Below are 22041 nucleotides of genomic sequence, written 5' to 3'. Positions count from 1 at the left end.
TGAGCTCCTTCTATAGAAGACTTGCTCCCAGCTTGCTGCAGAGGCCTAGGAATGTCCCCATAGGCTGTCTGTGGACACTCACCCTGTTGGGTGTTACCTGGGGTGTTGGGAGCAATGTTACATAATTTTAGGGAAAAATCATTTGAGTAGGCCTAGTTTTCCTGTCTACAGGCCAGCTATTGACATTTCAGACATAACTGTATTTTGGCCTTGGGTCACAACTGAGACTTCAATGATCCGGCTGTGTTGTAATCTCCAGGACAAGACCACACCTGTGGGAGATGCCAAGGAGGAACCAAATCTTTATCTGTGTAGTTCCTCATTGTTCTTAGATTTCCACCGCCCCCCAGTCTTTTGTTACACCTTGTTTATCCCAAAGTGAAGTACTGAACTCTGCATTTCACTTGTTACATCTGTTTCCCCACGTACTGAGTAAAAGGTGCTGCAAGCTAGGGGGTCTTTGTCTTTGCCACCCAGAGCAGCACTGATCAGACCCAAAGCTCAGCTTCTTCTCAGTCTCATTTTTCTCCCTTTCCTGTAATTCGCCGTGTGCTGGCATGGCTCACAGGAGACTAGGACTTACTGCAGAGGTTCTGGTAACATCCCCTTCCCCTGTTCCCTACATTTGGCGCCCAATGTGGGGTGTGTTTGGGGGGAGAGACGATCACCCCTTTGCCAGGCCTCACAGAGAGCCGTACCTACATGTTCCCATGATATTAAGTTAGTTGTCCCTTCGTGGGGAAAAGATGAGACGGACATTTGTACGTCTTTTAACAAATCTATCGCAGCATCCTTAGGTACTGGGTACATAGCTTGATTTAACAACGACTTAAGTAATTTGGCAAAGTTATGCTGCTCTGTTGACAGAGACTGACCCATAGTTATAACTCAGCAAAGATAGAAAATTACCCGCAGCTGGACACTCTTACCACCAGTGTCCTTTGTTCAAGTCCGGAAATTATCCTGGGAGATCCGTGCTTTGTCTCTTTTACTCCGAGTTTGTCTCACAGGTGAGTTCACTTGTGGATCCGATTCACATCCACATTGGGCGCCAAATGTAGGGAAACTAGAGGTCTAGAAACGGGGCCAGAGGAAGGGGACTGTTCAGGAGTCTCAGGGAGCACCAGGCATCACTTTCTTCTCACATGGGTTCCAGTGCACATTCTGGCAGGTACCACCCTTGCCTCCTCCTGCTGCCCCTTCTTGACCCTGTAGGATGGACTCATGGCTGGGTTCTGGCAGTTTCCAGTTTGGCGATCTTAGGATCTAATCCATACCACTCCAGAAACACCCTGAGTGTTTTGGGCTTCATGATCATTGGAGGTTGAGCAAGTGGCTCCTTTATCTTCACCATGCTCCCCTCCTGGGACAGGCATTCTGAGAAAGGTCCATATGGCCCCAGGGTCATCTGGGCTCCCAGGAACCCTTCAGACTTTCAGGAGGGAGAACTTTCTGAAGGGCTCTTCCTCCTCCCCCTCCTCTCTCACCTCTGTCTCTGAGTGACAAGGTTTTGATTGCTCTGGGCCTGAGTGTCTCCAGAGGGCATCCTATTCTGTCTCTCTAGTTACCAAGGCCCTTGGGGAGCTGGGGACTGGACCTTGCTACAGGTGCTCTTGAGTGCTTAGGAGTATAACTCTTGAGCCAGAAGCAGCCATGGCTGGTCAGGAGTCAATAAGCCACCGAGGGCATCCCAGGGCATCCAGGGTGACACTACTATCCAGACAGAACAGCTGAGGCTAAAAAGGGAATAGTTTGCTGAAGTGAGTTGGTGGGAGAGCTAGGATTTAGGACTCCTCACCCAGTGCTTTTCACTCTATTAAGAGAGCTTTATGTATCAGAAAGAACCATGCCCCAAATAACTTCCTGCTTGCTGTCACATTGCTTAAAACCTTACCATTTGAGCGTCATTGCTGACAGTGAAGACGTGGTCCTCTGAAAGGGGCACAGAGTCAGTAACACTTTCTTAGGGGATGGTTTTGTGGCCCTTTTTTCAGTGTGTTGGAGGACTTGTTCTCTAGGTCTGTGTCTTCCCAATGTATCAGTGGAGGACCTGAAAGGTAGGACTTGAGAGAAAGCAGACTTCCCAGAAAGAGAGGTGGATTTTGTGGCCAAGCTGGGGAGTGGCCCTGGATCTCAGCTGTGGGTTACCCCTCCATGACCCTAGACTGAAAGGAGCCATGGTACTGGCACTAGACGCCATCAGTAGGGGCTGATAAACAGAAGAGCCGCCAAGACCTCCAGACCTTTGCCCATCACTGAGAGAGGAGAATGCCTAGGCTGGATTTCCCACTAGTACCGTGTAATGGGGGGATCAGAGCTTGATTTAATTGATTTATGGAAAAATAAAAACATTTGATGTTTTTCACATATCCAGGTCCATGGACCATGACCCATACAACAATGGGGTCTGTATTTTTGCAGAAGCCAATGCCTGGAAATGATTTCTCCCCTGGAGAGCAGAGCTCTAATGGTATTATTTCAAGCAGTGGCAGGTGAGCTGAAAAGTTATTTTGAGGGCAGCCAAGTCTTTGAAGTTCCGGCCCTGCTGCTAAATCTAGAAGCCTGTGGTTCTGGGGGCAGTGGAAGGGACCTGGTGTCGGGGGGGAGCCCTTTACTCCTGTGCAGCTCTGGTCTGAGGGGCACAAACTTCTCATATGTGCCCTTTGACCCCAGGATGGGAGTGGAGACCTCAATGCCAAGCTGGCTGCTTTATTGGCACCATTGGCCATTCTAGCAACTCCTAGGGGGTCCAGGTCAGGGTATCAGCATCCAGATTTGCAGTCTTTGGGGTGCCTGCCACAAGGCAGCAGCCCCTGAGGTCAGAGGTCGCTGGAGGGTATGGAGAAGTGTTAGTGAGCAAGACTAAGCCAGACAGGGCCTTACATCAGGTATTGGCTTACAGACAAGGGCTTGACCAAGGCCAGCCTGCCTTCCTCAGGCCTTGCTGTATGGGAAGATTCTCAGACGTGGGCCCTCAGCACCCATGGCACTGAAGACCCCACCATTGCTGGGAAATCTGGGCTTTGAGTCTTAATTTTCTTTTCCTTTTTGGACTAACATTCAGGAGAGTTGAGGTTATAGCTTTGGAAACAGAGATGAACGGCCAGCATTTAGGGTTCTCCTATCAGACACACAGACTTCACATCTCAAATGTTTTTCAATGCTGAACGTTGAACCCTGGGTCTTCACATTCAGCTATCTTCCCAGTAATTAGTTTATTTTATTTTGGAACAAAGTCTTGCTAAGTCACTAAGTTGCCCAGGGTGGGCTTGAACTTGTGATCCTTCTGCCTCAGCCTCCCAGAGTGCTGGCATTACAGGCATGCGCCACCACTCCTGGCTACCCCTGAAATGTTTTTAAAAATCTTTTTCTTCCTTTTATTTTAATATCATTTCAGACTTTGGAAAAGTCAAAAGAATAATACAACAAATAACCAGCGACTGGTCGCCTGTACTTTCCCTTTTCATCACATTTGCTTTAGTTCTTTCTGTGTGTGTGTGCATGTGCACAAATGTGTGAATGCACATGCTATAGTTTTGGATCTAGAAGTTCCCCAAAGGCCCATGTGGTAAAAGCCTTGGTTCCCAGGAAGCCACTGTTGGAGGTGGTAGAACTTCCAAGAGGGGGAGTTAGTCATTGGGGTTATGCCCTTGGAGGGATTGGTGAGAACCTAACCCCTTCCTCTCTTTTTGCTTCCTGGCCATGAGGTGAGAAGTTTTGCTCTGCCACACGCTGCTGCCATGATGAGCTGCCACAGGCCCAAAGTGACAAGTTCAACAGACCACGGACCAAAGTAAACCCTTTCCCTTTATAGCTTAGACGTTTGATTCAGTGATGGAAAGCTATCACAATATATATACACTTAAAAAATTTTTTCAGTCTAAGTTGCAGCTATGATGATATCTTTTTCTTTCTAAATACTTAAGTGTGTTTTCCCCAAAACAAAGACATTGTTTTACCTAACAATAGAACATGAATCAAAACCAGAAAATTAACACTGTCGTGGTATTATCTAACCCATACATCTTATTCATATTTTGCTAAATGTCCCATTAATATCTTTCTCACAGCAACATAATCCCAGATCATACATTGCATTCAGCTGCCAAGGGTCTTTAGGGCTCTTTGTCTGGAACAGTTCTCCAATCTCATTGTCTTTCCTGACATTGGTATGGTTAAGAGTACCACTCAGCCAGCAGGATGGCCCTCACATCTGTTAGTATTGTCTCATGAAAAGACTCAGGTTTTTCACTGTTCATTGGAATATTACAAAAAATGAGAGTATTACATCAATAGGAATATAACATGGATTTTCCCCTTTACTTGTGATGTTAGCTTTGTTTTTAATAAATTGAAGCACAACTTCTATACAGAAAAATACCTTCCCTTTATGAACATTCACAACCTGAACACACTTGTGTACCCAGCACACAGATCAACAAAAGTACATTGCCTGCACCCTAAACAGTGGACCCTTGACTTAAGAACTCAATTCATTCGCCAGGGCTGGTTGTAACTCAAGTTGGTCAGTTGAAGGCTCAGGGTCCTCTACAGAGCCTTCAAAGTCTCTCTTCTGTACACAGGTAGATATCAGTGTCCTTGGAGAGACATTGGCCCAGGATCTCTCAATGAACACCACACAGGAAAGGATGTTGTCATGTTCCTCCCAGAACTCTTGAAGGGTTAAATCTGTATCTGAGACCATCAGGAAGAACAAGCGGCCAGCATTGTAAGTTAAAATTAAAATTCTGATCATAACCCAAGTTGTTTATATGTCAGGCTGGTTATAACTTGAGGGTCCACTGAATCTCCTATTCCCTCACCAAATCACTACTTCTTCAAAGCAATCACCTTCCTGACTTCTAACAGCATAAATTACATCTGCATTATTTCGAACTTTCAATAGGTGAAATGATTGATTTCAGAAATCTCCTTAGTTTCTCGCTTTTTTGTTCATATAATGTTCGTGAGCATCTCAGAGCCTACTTTTAATATTAGTAAGTGTAGGGCTGGGGATTTAGCTCAGTGGTTTTGCCGCCTGCTGTGCAAGTGCAAGGACCCAAGCTTGATTCCTGGTACCAAAGTATATACATATATATAAATTAATAAGTGCCAATAGGACCCTGAAGTGAAATTTAAAGAAAATATAACTTATCTATACACAATTTCAAAAAATCAGTTAAATGCCTTTTTGTAATATCAAGGTCAGTAACATCACATATAGTAAGATATTTATATAGACATAATTAAAATTGTATATTTATAAAGACATAATTAAAATTGTATTTATAAACACAAACAGCATAAGTTTTATAAAGATAATATAGATGTCAGTAAATAAATACTGGGGCACAGGGATACTGAAGATGTGCTGAGGGACAGTGTCAATTCCTAGTGCTAATCTAGACTTCAGGTGCAGGGCTGGGAGACACACACACACACACACACACACACACACACATTCTAACTGCTCTGGAAAGTGAGATGCTCAAGTGGTTCCTGTGATGCATTTACACCTCCTGGTGGCCATGTGTAGAGCTGCAGCCTGGTATCTGGGCTCTGCTAGCCAGTGATACACTGCCAGGGGTCTGAGTGGAGCCTGGCTGTGTAGGAAGAAAAAAAAAGAAAAAGAAAAAAAAATTGCCAGGTTCCTACTTGTCGAACTACTTAACATATTTTTGTTGTTGTTTGTGCTACTGTTTCTTTTCTGGAGCCTTAAACTCTTGTTTCCTCTGGTGGTTGTTGGCTCCAGCACTGGGAAGAGCGGGGAACTGGCCAGTATCACTGGGTTGCTGGGGATGGGGACCACATGGAGGATTGAGGCAGTAGCCTTACTGTTTCCCAAAGGTATGGAGGATAGAGGCAAACATCCCACGTGGAGGAACAGCAAAGGCCTGGAGGTTGGCATATGGAACTGAAGGTTAGCCTCAGAAAAAGCTGGTTTAAACTTGACCTAGTCTCCAGCATAGCCTGGGGGTTGGGGGTGGCCTGATTACAGTCACAGATCCTAGTTCTTCAGACAGAAATAGCTTTGGAGCTGAGGAAAGGAGGACAGCTCTGCCCTGACACCTCACATTCCTTCCCCTGCCCTCATTCTACAGTCATCACACAGCTGGGGGGATGTCAGTCCCCACATTATGGGAACGCCACCCCCATTTAACAGATAGAGAAACAAGGGCTGTAAATTCAGCTGGGGTCCTTTGCTCTAGTCACACCTTCAGTCAATGGCAGTGGTGGGGTTTGGCTCACCTTCGACCTGGCCCTGATCACCGCCACATCACACAAGGTATCTTGTACCAAGACAAGAGAGGCTCTCGTTTCTTGGAAAAACGGGTGTAGAGAATGGTCAAGGGCCTGGCACTTTGTACCTGACCCTGAAGGCTGACACATGCCACCCTGGTCCTCAGCAAGGAAGGAAAAATACCCAAACTGGATTCTTAGCCTTCTAACCAGAATTCAGGCTTTCAGGCTTTGATTGTTGCTATTGGCTGATGAAAGAATATGTGGCTTTCTATGAGTGTATTTGAAGTCCACTAGCCCTCCATTTCTCAGTGGGGCCAGACTCAGGAAGCACACATATATTGTTAAAGCCCAGGAGGTAAAGGGTGTATTTAAGTTACAGTCTTTACCTAAGATGGCTGGACAAAACATGAGTGTACTGTGTTCTCCCTGCAACCTTGGAGGGGCCCAATCTGGTCCCCTAGACTACTAAATGTGGATAAAGAAGATTTCAGGAGAGTGGCTTTGCTGGGACTCCAGAGAGCAGTGTTTAGATCCATCTCCTCCAAGAGCTTAAAGCTTGCTGGGGGTACTGGGGAAATTACATCATGTCTACAGACTTCATACTTTAAAAAATGGATATACAAGTGTCTCACAACGTGCATGGGTTCTGCCAGATGTGAATACCTTTCATAGTAAAGAAGTGGTTCTTCATGAAACATTTGGAGTTGCTGCAATAAAGGGGGATGGCTTCCTTTTCCTTGCAGGATTTTTCAGAGCCTAGACTATCCACTGTGCATTGTGAATTGTTTCCAGGGTGGATACTGGGCTGTGGCCCTTTCCTTGGAGAAGATTTTGTGGGATGGTGTGCTGCAGATTACACTTCAGGAAAGTGCAGGTGATGATACACTCTCAAGTCCTTCCCAGCCCTGGCCCAAGGTCTGGAGGGAGGGCTGGCAGCCTTGGCCATAAAATCCAAGCTCTTCTTTTGGTTCGTGAAGTCAAGAACCTTTGCCCCTGCTGTTTTCTCTCTGCAGAATGTTCTTTTGCTCCCTAACTTCTTTAAATCTCCACTGTAGTCTGTCTTATCAGAGGAACCTTCTCAGATTTCCTTATCTAAAGGCAGAGTCCTTCAGTCCTCACTCCCCCAGCCAGAGTGTGGGCTGTGCTGTGACCCCTCCTCGTGTGTGTGTGTGTGTGTGTGTGTGTGTGTAGGACAGATATTATTACATTTTTCCTGATTATTAAAAACATGTGTGATTAAAAGAAAAGAAGTAAATGGAATGCGAAAGTTCCTACAGGGTTTCACGATTCAGAAACGTTTCTAACTGCTAGCTATTAAACTTTGTCCTGTTAAACATTTCTCTGCAGGCAACAGGTATGCACAAATGGATAAATCACTGTTTTTATCATAGTGTCCGATCTTGTTGGTTGTAACCTGCTTATTTCTACGTGAAATTCTGTCCTGGCCAATTCCAACCCCAGTTCCACGTCTTGCTAGATGCGAGTTAGGTGGTGGGATTGGTCAGGCTGAAGTGGGGTCGCTGCTGCGGCCAGGGGTTATAGGACACGCCATCCTGGTGCACAGCCCAGGCTGCCTGCAGGTCCCTCACTTTGCGCGGAGCTGCCAGCTCGCTTCGCCCAGAGCCTGCCCAGGAATCCCAGGGAAAAGGACTACTGTTTGATTAGGTAGCGCAAGCTGGGATTCCAAGGCCTTCGCTTGCAGACCGAGCTGACACTGCGGTCGCGCGCGGCCGGCTGGCTTCCCCCGGAGCCGCGCTCGAGGAGCAGCGGCCCCTGCTGGCCGCTTGTCTTGCAGCCTGGGAGGCCCCTGCAGGCGAAAGCGCGCTTCTGCAGGCCTCTGATGCATCTCTCCAACTTGCTGTAGCTTCTTCCTGCAGGAGTGTTCTAGGACCCTTCTCCTCTCCTCCAAGAGGACTTTCATGAAAGGTCTTGAGTCATTTACAACATCGATCGCTTCTCGGCCTTTTGGCTAAGATCAAGTGCATTTACAACATCGAATACAGCTTGAATGGCGTGGATGCGAGATGATGGTGACAAAAAGAGGGATTATTTTGTCCCCAAGTCCCAGATCGCTGCAGCCTTGGGGGCAGGTGCTCTCTTGGCTGAGAAAGGTGGCCTTGGGTTTGGAAAAGCCTTACAGACTGAGAAACTAAGAAACTCTCTTTTCCCAAAGCGGCTGCCCATGTTCCTTTACACAAGAAAAAGCATTAGCTTTGGTTGTGCGCGCTATCAGCTTAACACAGCTGTTTAGAGGCCTCCTAACAATTGGTAAGCCTGTTAGCAAATCTTGAAAGCTGATTCAAGAAAGCGGCTGCCTCAGTCAGTGTTCTGTCACTGTGATAACCTGGTTTCAAAGTTTCCATCCAAGTCAGCTGGTTCCACCGCTTTCAGTCCTGAGTGGATGCAGAAGCATCACAGCAGGAAGATATGGCAGAAGAAAACTGCTTGCCTCCTGACAGCCAAGAAAGCAGAGAGATAATTCCAGCACCTGGGGAGGCTGAGGCAGGAAGATCACAAATTCAAGTCTTCCCTGGGCCAGTTAGTGAGATCTTGTTACTGTAGACAACTCGAACCCTCCAGAGAGTCAATACAGAAGACAGTTGAAGCCCATTTACTGAAGGCCAAAATTCACATACTTCCCCTAGAGATGAACAGCAGTGATTGATATTGCTCCCTAGCCCCTTTCTTCTGGGAAATCCTTATTCAGTCAGTTTGGTATGTGACTTACTTCCCCCATTTGATCCCTATTTAATCAGTATTACCTAACTGACTCTACTTGTTGTAATCTTATTGGTTGACCCTAGTTTTGTCCTACCTTATACCCACCTTGTAATTTCCCATTGGATCAATATTATCTAAGTGATTATACTTTTAATCTTACCGGTTGACTATAGTTTTGTCTCAACTTGAGTCCACCTCACCTCGAGTCCACCTCACCTCGTGGCTTTACTCAAAACTCCCTTGAGAAGCAGGGTTGTGGGGGCTACCCACTTTCTGGATATCCCCTCCCATCCCTCTTAGGCAGGAGCTGTCTTTCCCTCAATACATATTCCCTACTTTTAACTTCCGGTGTTTCTAGAATTCATTCATTGACTTTAGAGAACAGGAACTCAAGATTCTGGATATCTATCAGGTTGGGAGTTATAATATTTTCCTTACATTATTTGGATTATTTGGGAGTCCTATATCATATGCTCTATATCACTGTCTCAAAAAACAAAGATTTGTTTCAATTCTTTCCTGCTTTCTTGTCCCTTCTCATTTGAACATTTTCTTTTCTTTCCATTCCCCAATATCTAGTATACATTTTAGTACTTATTTCCACTTTCAGTTTCTCACACCAGAGAGACAATGCAGTATTTACACATATGTATCTGATTTATTTCACTTAAGAGTATGGTTTCAAGGTGCATCCATTTAGCTAGAAACGTCTCGAGCTTATCCTTTATGGCAGAGTAGTACTCCATTGCATAAAACAACCCACATCTTCTTTATCCATCCATTCATTCATGGGCATTTGTGGTGTTTCCAAGATTCAGCTATTACAAACTGCTGGTGCTACAAATATGGGTATGCTATTTTGCTGTGAGGGGAATAGCTAGGTCAAACGCAACTTCTAGTTTTAGTTTTTTGAGGAATTTCCGCACTGATTTCCACAGTCATAGCTCAGTCTACATTCCCACCAATAGTGGAGAAGTGTTTCTTTACCTCCCTCAGCCCCGCCAGCATTTGTTGTTGGTTGATTTCTTGATAACAGCCGTTCTTTCTGGAGTGAGATGGAGTCTCAGTGTTGTTTTAATTTGCATCTCTCGAATGACCAGCAACGTTGAACATTTTTTCATATATTTATTTGCTATTTCTACTTTTTCATCTGAGAAGTGTCTATTTATTTCAGATGCCCATTGGTGGGGTCTTTAAATTTGGGGGGGTGTCTGAATTGTTTTTATTTCATTATATATTCTAGATAGTAGTCCTTTGTCTGAGGAACAGCTGACAAAAATTTTCCCCCCACTGTGTTGTCTCTTCACTCTGTTGGTGTTTCTCTTGCTGTGCAAAAGCTTTTTAATAAGATGATAATTCAGGTGTTGATTCTTTGTGATAGTTCCTATGCTATCGGGTTTTGTTTATAAAATCTTCATCTATACCAATGTCTTTGAGAGTTCTACCTATTCTATCTTCCAGAAAAAATGAAAATAAATCTTTTGTAAATAAGGAGGGGAAGAAGGGTCAAAGGGGGGATGGGAAAAAACGGAAGCAAGATATATTATTTACAGGTACAAATTCTCTATGATGAATGTTATCATTATGTATATCTAAAATGTACCAATAAAGGTTTCCCTTCAAAAAAAGTAATATTATGTAATGATTCACCAGAAAGCTATTAACAATCCTAAACATGTATCCACCTAACAAGATAGCTTCAAAGAAAGAAAGAAAAGCTGGAAATAGCTCAGCAATAGAGTCCCTTGGATGGATCCCTTTCCCTCCAAAAAGCAGAGAAAGCCCAAGAGGAAGGGCACGACCTGCTCCCTTCACCCAGGCCTCACATCCTGAGTTCCCTTCGCCACCCATCAAGTTATTAATCCATCCATAGATTAATCCACTGAGGAAGGTAGAACCCTTATCATCTAATCACCTTCTGAAAGCTCTTCAACTGGCAACCAAGCCCCATCACAAAGCCTTTGGAGGACTTAATTAATTAATTTGAGACAGGGTGTCACTATGCAGCTCAGGCTGGCCTTGAACTCATGGTGATCCTCCTACTTCAGCCCCTGAGTGCTGAAATTACAAACATGTGCCACCATGCCTGGCTATTTTTTTTTCTTTGCAGTACCAGGGATTGAACTCAGGACCTTGCACTTGTGAGGCAGGCAAGGTGCCACTGAGCTAAATCCCCAGCCATATTTGGTTTTTGGGGGGCGGAAACAGGTTCTCCCTATGTAATTCAGACTGACCTTGAGCTCACTATGTATCCTGGCTGGGCTCAAATTTGTGGTAATCCTCCTGCCTCAGCCTCCGGAATGCTAGTATGACAGGTATGTGCCACTATGGCCGGCTTGGAGGACATGTTAGATCCAAACTATCACAGGGGCTGAGACAGGACTTGTAGTTTTCAAAAATCCCCAACCTTTTGTTGCTAGCACAAGGGCAAGGATTGGCAATCCTTCCTTCTGAAGGAAAGGGGGCCTGGTGGTGTGTGTGTGTTTGTATATCCATATGTGTGTCAATTCAAGAGAGGATAGTGCTAGGAAAAGTTACCTGGTTGGCTACACAGTGAAGTTAAAACACTTTATTTGGGCAGAGATCTCTCTGCAGAGGGCATAGAAATACTGAGAACAGCAAGACTCTTTGGGTTTATTCAGATGCTCTGGGAAGTCGGGACACCACAAAATCACTGCAAAGACAGACTCTTCTGCTTATCGGTGAGGTACAAAGACACCTAAAGTTTTTACAAATTCTTCTAGATATCAGGCTGGAGGTTGCAGTTTCAATAGAAAGAAAGTGGCTACCATCATCTCCGGTCTCCCTGACACAAGATCATCCTCAAATCTGGCTTTCCTAACATGTCATAGAAATTTTGTGTCTTAGTTACTTTTCTTGTCACTGGGTCACAGTAGCCCAACACCTGCAAATTAATGGAAGAGAGGTTTATTTTGGCTCACAGTTTGCAGAGGTTTGAGTCCATAGTCGGGTGGCTCCAAGGCAAGATAGCATGGCTGAGGGACATGGCAGAGGGGAAACAGCCCATGGAAAGTTAGATAGGGAGTAGAGAGATCAAGGAAGAGGAAGTGAGATAGTCATATACCCTTCAGGCGATGCCCCCAGTGGGCCACCTCCTTGGACCAGAGTTCACTTCCAACATTGAATTTAGCTATAAACTCATCAGTAGATTAATCCACTGATGAGAATCTTGTCTCCATGATCCAATAACCTCCCAAAAGCCCCACCTATGAGCTCATGAAGCTTTGGGGGAGGGGGAGACATTTAGATATAAACCATCTTGTTCGCATAGCTAAAGAATCAGGGAACTTTGCCAGAATCATTCAAAAGATCCATCTCCCTACTCCAGTCACTCTTCTAGCTTTTTTAAAAAATGCAAGTTTTTTTTTTCTTTCTGATTGCACAAGTTGCACCACATGGAATAATGTGTTTGTTGCAGAAAATTTGTAATGTTTACTTTCCCCCCTTTAGGATAAATTGAAAATTATGGTATTAGTCAATTAGAGGTATACCTCAATTTACATCCCCACCCACTGTGATGGAATGCCCACCCACCAACACTACATATCTAATCATGCTTTAATCTTTGCTAGATTGAGTAGCAAACATCAGTAACTCAGGTCTGGGTATGTGGCTCAGTGGTAGAATGTTTGCCTGGCATAAATGAATCCCTGAGTTTCAGCACCACAAGAAAAACATAGATCCATAACTCACTTTGATTCACTATTCTTTGTTTGAGCGAGGCTGAACAGTTTTACATATTTTCTCCAAAAACTCCAGTTCAATTATACTTTCCCTTTTTCAAAAGAAGATAGATCCTTTCCTCCTTTTTTTTTTGTCTTATAAGACCTTGGGATAAGGAAGCCCTGGAAGACCAGTTTGGGTACTTGGACTGGGCGTCCTATATAACTGGCTTACTAAGGTTTTTTTTGTTTCTAGATAGGATTTCTCTATGTAGCCCAGGCTAGTCTTGAGCTTATTATGTAGCCCAGGCTGGGTTCAAACTTGTAATCTTCCTGCCTTAGCCTCCCGAGTGCTGGGATTACAGTGTTCAACACCACAAAGGACTGATTATAGCTTGTAAATGAAAGTTCTGGTGCACACAGTATTCTTGAGGGTGCATTTCTACTTTGGAAGTAGGGAGTATGTGGTAACTTGAAAAATCTCTGTGGTTTCAGACTTAGTAGTGTGATGTAATTTTTCTCAGGAGAGCAGTACTAGGGGTCATCCCAGGGCCTGTCACATTGTCTGGGCAGATGCCTGCAGATGGAGCAATTAAACTCTGCAGGCTCTGGGCTGAAGAACTGAAGATTAACCTGTAACCTCAAATGAACTCTTAATACAAAACAAAAAACAAACAAAAAACCCCCAACAAAACTCCAAACTAAGCCAAAACCCCAGAAACAAAACAATATGCTTCCCTGTTCTCTCCTATCTATTTTTTTCTTTTCTTTTTTATTTTTGCAGTGTTGGGGATCAAATCCAGGCCCTTGTAGGTGTTAGGTAAGCACTCTCCCCAGACCCCAGCAACTAGCACTTTAGTGTTTATCATGAATGGGATCCCTTGTTTATCACTTTACAGCCATATCTAATTATTTAGAGGTGTTTGTTTTGTCTTATTATGTTTTTGTGGTACTGGAGAGTCCACCCAGGGTCTTGAGCATACTAAGTAAGTGCACCATTGCTGAGCTACACTCCCAATTCTTTTTATTTTTTTGAGACAGGGTCTTGCAATTTTGCCCAGATTGGCCTCAAACTTAGGATCCTCCTGCCTTAGCCTCCTAAATATCTGGAATTACAGGCTGGGCCACTACGTCTGGTTAGAGTTAATTTTAGCGTGGGTCTGAAACAGCCCCCTCAATATTCAGGAAGAAAGATGTTTCAAATCCTGATTTAGAACTTCCTGAAAGGGCGAAGGGTGAGTGACAGTATAAATATCATCAGGGCATGTCTAACAGAAGCAGTTTTACTGCAGAAGCGACCTTGGGTCTACATCAGCTGGCAAAGCTCCCCGGGTAAGCCAGTATGTCTTCCTTCTGGAAGACCACATTCTCAGGGCTCTAAGGGGCCTTTTCTGCTTGTCTCATTTTTTATGCGCCTCCAAGGAAGGATTCTATTTGATTTACACAGTTAGAAGAGTTCTATTAAAATAATCATGATTGGAATTTCACAGTCTGTGCAGGGAGCATCGTAAACCAGAAGGGATGGAGGGAATGTTTAATGTTTTGGTTCTCTGCCTTTGTCGACCTACTAACTGCTAATGAGCGGTGGTATTTGTCAATGATGGGGCAATGTAATCCTGAGTTCAAGGCAGTGGTTGGCTGGGAACCAATGAAGACTTTAGAGCAGGAACTTTAGTTTTTGAAAGGTCTTCTTGGCTGCTCTGTAGAGGAAAGTTTGGTTAGGACCAAACCAAAGTTGACAGTAGGGAGGACAGGTGGTGGATGAGGAATAGGGTGGCGGAGCAGGAGGCAGACGGTTGGCTGAGGAGGTATTTCGGAGGCTGGTATTTAGGAGGCTAAGGAGGTATTTAGGAGGATTGGACCATTGACAAGAGGGTGAAGGAGAGGGAGATATCGAGATGACTCCTAAATCCCTCCCTATGTACTGCCTTCCCACTGAGCTATATCCCCAGCTCCTTTTTGATTTTTAATTTTGAGACAGGGTCGCATTAAATTGCTAAATTGCCCAGGGTGGGGTCAAACTTGTAGCTCTCCTTCAGCCTCCCAGAGTGCTTGCACCAGCACACCAGGCTCTCCCAAGTCTTTTGATTTGGATCTCTGGTCAGATGGTGAAGCCCTTCTGGGAAAGGGGAGGAGAGGAGGAAGAGAAGGTTTGGCGGGAAAATTAGTTCAGGACAAGTTATGCTTGAGGGACCTGTAGGACCTCAAAGGGTGTAGCATTTAGGAGAGTGGGCTGGAATGATTGACACAGAAATTGAGAGCAAGCCACAATGTATTGACAGTAAGGAACTAGAGAAGCCGCTTGTGTTCGGGTGTTTACGGTGTGGCGATCTATTAGCTGGGAATTCAGCCTCAGGACCACCTGGTCTGGTGGTTCGGCGCTCGCTGTCTGAACCTGGGCGGTCCGGGTGGAGGCGGGTATTTGCCCCGCCCAATCCCGCCTTTTACGTCCCCTTTCTCTCTTCATCCATTGGTTAATACAACAGTCAGTCAAGAGCTCGCCTCCCAATGTAAGCCAATCAGAGGTGATGGGAGGGCGCCTTCCTCGAGCTTGTTCTTGAATTGGGGCCTCACTGGGGGAAGTGAGTAGCTAGTGGCAGCAGCTGCTGAACTGTGCGCAGCCGAGAAAGTGGGGGTCCGATCTGCTGGCAGCAGCTCAAGCTGGTGAGAAGAGGGCGAAGGTCCGAGGTAAGCAAGGAGACCAGCCGGGGACATAGATGCCACTTTCTGAGCCTGTCCTCGCCGGCCCCTTGGCCGTCCACGGCGCGCGGCACGGGCTCAGGTGATAGGGCGAAGTGCGGAGATGAGGTGACGCGAGAGGGCGGGACAAGTGGGGCCCACGGCCACTGTCACCCCACTGGCTCGCATTCGCCACGTGGCCCCGGCCCCGCAGGCTGGTGGAGGACTCGGCTGCCTACCGGGAGCGCGCCTTTTTTTTTTTGGTACCGGGGATCGAACTGGGGTCCTTGCACTTTACGCAGCAGGCGGCGAAACCACTGAGCTAAATCTCCGGCTCTGGAGCCCGCTTATTAATTGCTTTATCTCTGAACACGCCGTGAGTTTTGCATCCCCATGGAATTCCTGTCTTTTACAACCTGCGAAGCCGAGGCTTGGAAACACCTACTCCGTGTTTCCGGGACGCGGCTGCGCTGGGGTCTGGAGGAAGTCGAGTTTGGCAGACTCCGGAGCCCCGGTTTTATTTAGGAAGCTGTGGTCCGAGACTTGAAATTCAGACCTGTTTGTGTTGTTTGAGTCCGGGCTCAGGCGGGCTGCCTCGAGTCGTGCAGCTGCTCGCCGGGCTAAACCCTCTGCCTCTGACCGACCTCTCCTGCCCTAAGCTCAGTGGGGAGGGGAGGGGACAGTCCTCGGTGCTGGGAGCTCTTGAGATCCCAGCAAACAAACTAGGGGAGGGTAGGATTCATAAGTAAAATCTTAAAACTTGTAGGAGACTTCCCTTTTCCCAGGTTATGGATAGGAGCTAATTATAATAGGACAACTTTTTTCCTTCCTTCCTTCCTTCCTTCCTTCCTTCCTTCCTTCCTTCCTTTTTTCCTTTCCCAAGGAAAACTGAGAGGGTAGTGAAAGTACAAGAAAACTATTTCCTTCATGCCTTTGTGGAAGCAACTGTAAAGCTTTTGTAAATCAGTTTGGCAGTACAAATCTACACGCTTTGACCTACTGATTCCCTGTTTTGGAAATAAGTAGGTTAAAACCTAAGCAAGGAAAAGGATGTTGCATAAGACCATGCAGTTTGATGTTTTATAAAGAACTGGTTAGGGGAAAGAACCTTTAGATCCCCAGCAGTAGAGAACAGATAAGTAAATTGAGATTGTTTATGCAGAAAATGCTATATTGTGTGTCCTATAAATGTATTTATTACCGAAAAAATATCTCTTAACAGGAAAACCAGATTCAAAGTTGTAGGTACAATATAAAACTGTGTACAGAATGAAGGAATATATGCTTTTTATCAGAAGGGTCATATTTTATTAAATTCTTACAAAACCTTAAAAGGCTGGTATTGGTCCCATCCCATCAGTGCATAGCTGGAGTTCAGACCGGTGAAGTATGTCTGTGTTGTATATATGTACATACAGTGTATATGGTAGACAGCTAGTGTCTCACCTAGTGTGTTACTGGACCTCTGAAAATGTCACATTTAGCTAATGTTTGCCAGGTACACAGTTTAGCCCTATTGTCTGCCAGGTACGGGGCTAGACACTGAAGAGCTGTTGGTAAGGAAGCTACAGTTCCCAGAGTTTTAGAGCTTGTGCACTAGTGGGGAAGCAGGTGAACACTTGTATTCTGCTGGAGAGATTGTGAACATGGGAGATAGGACTAGGCTCTCATAAGAGAAAGGACTTGGGAAAGAGAGGAAAATGGGGTCCTGGGGTCCTGGGGTCCTGGGACAGCTAGAAGGAAAGTATAAAGCCCTAAGTGGCTCTGTAAGCGTAGAGCGTATGTACATATCTGTTTTCCAAAAATTCTGGAATGTGTTTATGTGAGATAGTGAATGAGGGTTCTTACATAGTATTTTAAGTTTACTCAATTCTTTTAAATTGTTGAAATCACTTTTGTCCTGGATATTAGCAAATGTTTCAGAAGTCAGTATTTTTAAGAAATTAAATTTTGAAGCTCTCTTAAATTCTTTAATTTTCAGGTTTAACAAATCCTCACTTGGTGGCATAGTTTCAGAATGTCAAGTACTGTGTCCTACTGGATCTTAACTTCTACCAGGAGCTGCATTCTCACATTACAAGGTAGCAGACACTTATACTCAAGGTGTATCTCAAAAAGGAATCAATCCAAATGGAGGCTCCTTTCCTGGGCATCACCTACCTTACAAAACAGTTCACCATGTGGCGCCTTCACTGTGCAGAAAGCCTACAGACACACATCAACAGAGGAAGAGGATTTCCACCTGCAACTCAGCCCTGAGCAGGTAAATGAAGTGCTTCGAGCTGGTGAGTCAGCCCACAAGATTCTTGATTTGGACAACGAAGTCCCAAGTTCTGTATTGCGGTTTGAAAGCAACCAGTTGGCTGCGAATTCCCCAGTGGAAGACCGTCGAGGAGTAGCCTCCTGCCTGCAGACCAGAGGACTGATGTTTGGCATCTTTGATGGACATGGTGGTCATGCATGTGCACAAGCAGTGAGTGAAAGGCTCTTCTACTATGTGGCAGTGTCCCTGATGTCCCACCAGACCCTGGAGCAGATGGAGGGAGCGATGGAAAATATGAAGCCCCTGTTGCCTATCCTGCAGTGGCTCAGGCACCCAGGGGACAGTATCTACAAGGATGTCACATCAGTGCATCTTGACCACCTCCGTGTCTTTTGGCAGGAATTGCTTGACTTGCACATGGAAATGGGGTTGAGCATTGAGGAAGCATTGATATACTCTTTCCAGAGACTGGATTCTGATATCTCACTGGAAGTCCAAGCTCCCCTGGAAGATGAGATAACAAAGAATCTGTCACTCCAGGTTGCTTTTTCTGGGGCAACAGCTTGCATGGCTCACGTCAGTGGAGTTCACTTGCATGTGGCAAATGCTGGTGACTGCCGGGCCATCCTTGGTGTTCAAGAGGACAATGGCATGTGGTCTTGTCTACCTCTCACCTGTGACCACAATGCCTGGAACGAGGCTGAGCTCTCTCGACTTAAGAGGGAGCACCCTGAGTCAGAGGACAAGACAGTCATCATGGATGACAGGCTGCTGGGTGTCCTTATGCCCTGCAGAGCCTTTGGAGATGTCCAGCTGAAGTGGAGTAAAGAGCTGCAGCGCAGTGTCCTAGAGAGGGGCTTTGATACCGAGGCCCTCAACATTTACCAGTTCACCCCCTCACACTACTATACGCCACCTTACCTAACTGCCAAGCCTGAGGTTACATATCACAGGCTGAGGCCCCAGGATAAGTTCCTTGTGCTGGCCTCAGATGGGCTGTGGGACATGTTAGGGAATGAAGATGTGGTGAGGCTGGTAGTGGGGTTCCTGTCTGAGGCAGGTCGCCACAAGCCAGACCTGGCCCAAAGACCTACCAACCTGGGACTCATGCAGAGTCTGCTGCTGCAGAGGAAAGCCAGCGGACTCCACGCAGCTGACCAAAATGCAGCCACACATCTGATCAGACATGCCATTGGAAGCAACGAATATGGAGAAATGGAACCAGAACGGCTGGCAGCAATGCTGACATTGCCAGAGGACTTGGCAAGGATGTACAGGGATGATATCACTGTCACTGTAGTGTATTTTAACTCAGAGTCAATTGATGCACATTATAAGGGGGATTAGGAGTGAGCTATTCAAGCCTGGCTGTTAAAAGGACAGGCAGATAGATATAGCTTGCTGAATATTTGACTAACAGAAGAAGGAAACAAAACTGCCTGGGTTTCAAAGCTGTAACAGTGACTTTATGCCCCTGCATGTGCTGGTCAACTCTTTGGTCCAGAGGGCGGGAAAAAAAGTCCGTAGAATTGGCTTGGGCTCATATAGTCCAAGTCCTTTATAAGGACACTTGAAATGTGTCATCTGGAGCTTTTAAAGGGTAAATTTGATCATGATCATAAGAATGAAGAACTTCAGGATCTTCTGAGGTCCAGCTGCAAAAATATGCAAATTTGATAATTCTGAATTCTCAATCATGCACTTCTAGATTATGAAGTCTTGTTTTGTTAATTACTAAGGCCTAGGTTTAGAAAGCATATTACAGAACACTTTTCTATGCAACATTTTTAACTTTTTTTGAATATTTTTGTGAAGACATTCTGTAATACTGCATTCTAAGTCTGTTTTAGTTCATTTAAAAGCTGAATCCTTAAAAAATAAATAAATAAAAAGGAATTAGGATTTTAAAACCCCCAAAAAACTGAATCCTTGGGCTGGAGATGTATGTAGCTCAATGATAGAGGACTTGCCTAGCCTGTGAAATACCCTGAGTTTGATCCCCAGCCTCACAGAAATAAAACAAAAAACCTGAATCCTCAAATTTGCAAACAAGCCTCCTGTAAAGCATGTTTGGGACAAATTGTTTTTCAGCTGAGGATGAGAAGGGCTAGGCCTCTGGACCAGCTGAATTTACTTATGCAACATTTGGCCCCTCCGCTGAGTTTCACCCATAAAACTTTGAGCCATAGTAGGAGAAAATTTATGTCTAGTTCTTAACTCCTGGCCTTTCTTGTACATGAGTAAGATGTCACTCCATCTTAGCTCCTGGTGGGTTATTCATCTTTTTTTTAAGCCTTTCTGATTATATCTCTCAAACATTCTTCTGTGATTTCCTTCTGACATAGTCCTTCTACCTCTGCTATGCTGTCCAACCTTACCCTGCAGCTGCTAACAATGCAATACCAGTATCTGAGTCCTTTACTGTCTTCAAATGGTTACAGAAAAGGGGCCAGTGTGATCACATGTGGAGGTTATGATGGACATTTAGGCAGGACAGTCTTCAGTGGTTTGTGGATTTAATTATTATTATTATTTTATTATTATTTGGTACTGGGGATCGAACTCGGGACCTTGTGGTTTCAAGGCAGGTGCTGGAACCACTGAGCTAAATCCCTGGCCCCTGGTTTGTGGATTTAAGATTCAGCCTGAACTCAAGAGAGGTGAAAACTTGAAGGGTCTAAGGAGAACAGTCAGTAGCCAAGGTTCTGTCTGCATCCTGAGAGGCAGTGGGGAGATGGGAGGAGTGAGACTTACCAGGTGGTTCACCTGCCTGAGACTGTGACAAATTGCCATTGCTACTCCTTAGGAATTAGACCATATTTAGTATAGGAGTTGAGGCAAAAATAAATACGTAACTTGTAATGGTTTCCATGGGTTGCAGTCTTTGTATTTACTTAAAAATTAACCCACATGGATCCTTTTTGGGGGATAAATTTCTTTTTCTCGTGAGTAGCTATGGCATTTGAACAACAGGAAATGTGTCCCTAAAGGGAAACACAAATATAATCCCCAACCCACAGATTTAATTTTGTGCCAAATCAAGCAGAATTCTTCAGTATAATTGAACTACATTAGTTGATCCCTCTCCTCTCACCCCCTCATGTCCATTGGAAAGAAAAAGCAAATAACTAGGTCCAGCTTCCTTATTTTTACCTGTCCCAGGTGAAATTCAGTCAAGAATTGGGATATGTCTCTCTTGGGGATGTTTCTGGGTACATTTTCCAGTTTACCTGTTTAGTGATGTGGCTTCATTTAAGAAATTTCTCTTTTGGAGCTGGGTGTGGTGGCACAGGTCTTTAATCCCGGCACTCGGATTGAGGCTGAGGCAGATAGATCTCAAGTTTGAGGCCAGCCTGAGCTACATAGCAAGACCCTGTCTCAAAAAAAAAAAAGAAAAGAAAAAAGTGCCTTGGGCACATAAACCCTGTTTATTCTGAAACCATTACTATTCCTTCTGATCTCCTAGACCTTAACTCAGAATGTGAATCACTACCATTCTCTTAATGGTTTAGCATAAAAGTTTGCTGCTGAAAATGAGAACTTTACTTAACTGACATTTCCTGTCCTTCCTTTTTCATGCCAGCTAAACCCTTGGAGCCTGGCATGGGTCACAAATATATGCAATTTAGTAACTTGTGCAGCAGCGGAGAGAACAGACTTCCCACCTGTGTCTGAAAAGCACATCTGGTTTTTCTCTGCCTAATAGATTTTCCTGCTTTGTAGGTGGGATAGTGAGGGAGAAGAAAGGCTTGTTTGTTGTTTGCCTTTTTTTCTGTATAAACTCCTAGCTCTTCCCATGAATGTTCCAGGTAGCATTGCCTTCTGGTTAAACTCCAGCTGTCTTTCTCCCTGACTGGTTCTTGTCAGTGGCTTTCCTGAAGCACACATGGACTACTGCTTGGGACATTGCAATTAGAAAGAAGGTTAGTGGTCCTTGTCAGATCTTCCAAAGTACTCATCATTACTTTTATATAGAGATTTCAATTTTGAGACTATTTAAATGAATTTTACAAATGAGATTGACCATTTAATATTGTGGACATAATTTTTGAAGTGTGCTTAGGTGCACACTTACAATTTTAGGTAAGAAACTGATAATATTGGCATAATTTAGATATTTATATATAAATAATACAGCTCTGGTACTCTAGATGGTATTCTAATTTCAAATTACGCTAGATCAAGTTACTGAGATTTGGCTTTCTGAGATGTTTGTAACATAAAAGCTAATTTATTATAATTAAAATGTAAGTTTGAAGTATGTTAATATATAAGCATTTTTCCTAGTACATGTGGCCTAAAACATCTCCAGCATTAGGCTACTGGGTAAATTTCGTTTGGGACATAATCTAGTTGGCATCTTTTAAACATAAATGAAGTATAAACAGCTTGAGAACTACTTAAAGGAAAGTGTAATTATGTGGAGCAAAATAAAATAATTGTTCAGAATGA

General features: G+C 44.6%; 1 protein-coding gene across 3 annotated transcripts in view; it reads left to right on the top strand.

The window, feature by feature from the left end:
* Pdp2 (pyruvate dehydrogenase phosphatase catalytic subunit 2) overlaps nucleotides 1–22041 on the top strand; it is a 29875-nt gene extending 7834 nt beyond the window's left edge. The window contains exons 1-2 of one of the 3 annotated variants that reach the window (XM_004843091.3): nucleotides 15143–15335; nucleotides 17308–22041. In XM_004843091.3, coding sequence (XP_004843148.1) covers nucleotides 17344–18936 — 1593 coding nt within the window. In that variant the 5' untranslated portion in view covers nucleotides 15143–15335; nucleotides 17308–17343 and the 3' untranslated portion in view covers nucleotides 18937–22041. Of the gene's footprint in view, nucleotides 1–15142; nucleotides 15336–15361; nucleotides 15703–17307 lie in introns of those variants that run through there. The other 2 variants (XM_004843092.4, XM_087182234.1) reach the window with 2 other exon arrangements.

The sequence above is a fragment of the Heterocephalus glaber genome, unplaced genomic scaffold (genome assembly GCF_053883595.1).
Source record: "Heterocephalus glaber isolate CG9 unplaced genomic scaffold, H.glaber_assembly_v1.0 deba00000071, whole genome shotgun sequence".
Classification (NCBI taxonomy): domain Eukaryota; kingdom Metazoa; phylum Chordata; class Mammalia; order Rodentia; family Bathyergidae; genus Heterocephalus; species Heterocephalus glaber.
Note: the sequence above shows the minus strand (reverse complement) of the source record. Positions and strands in the feature narration are given on the sequence as shown.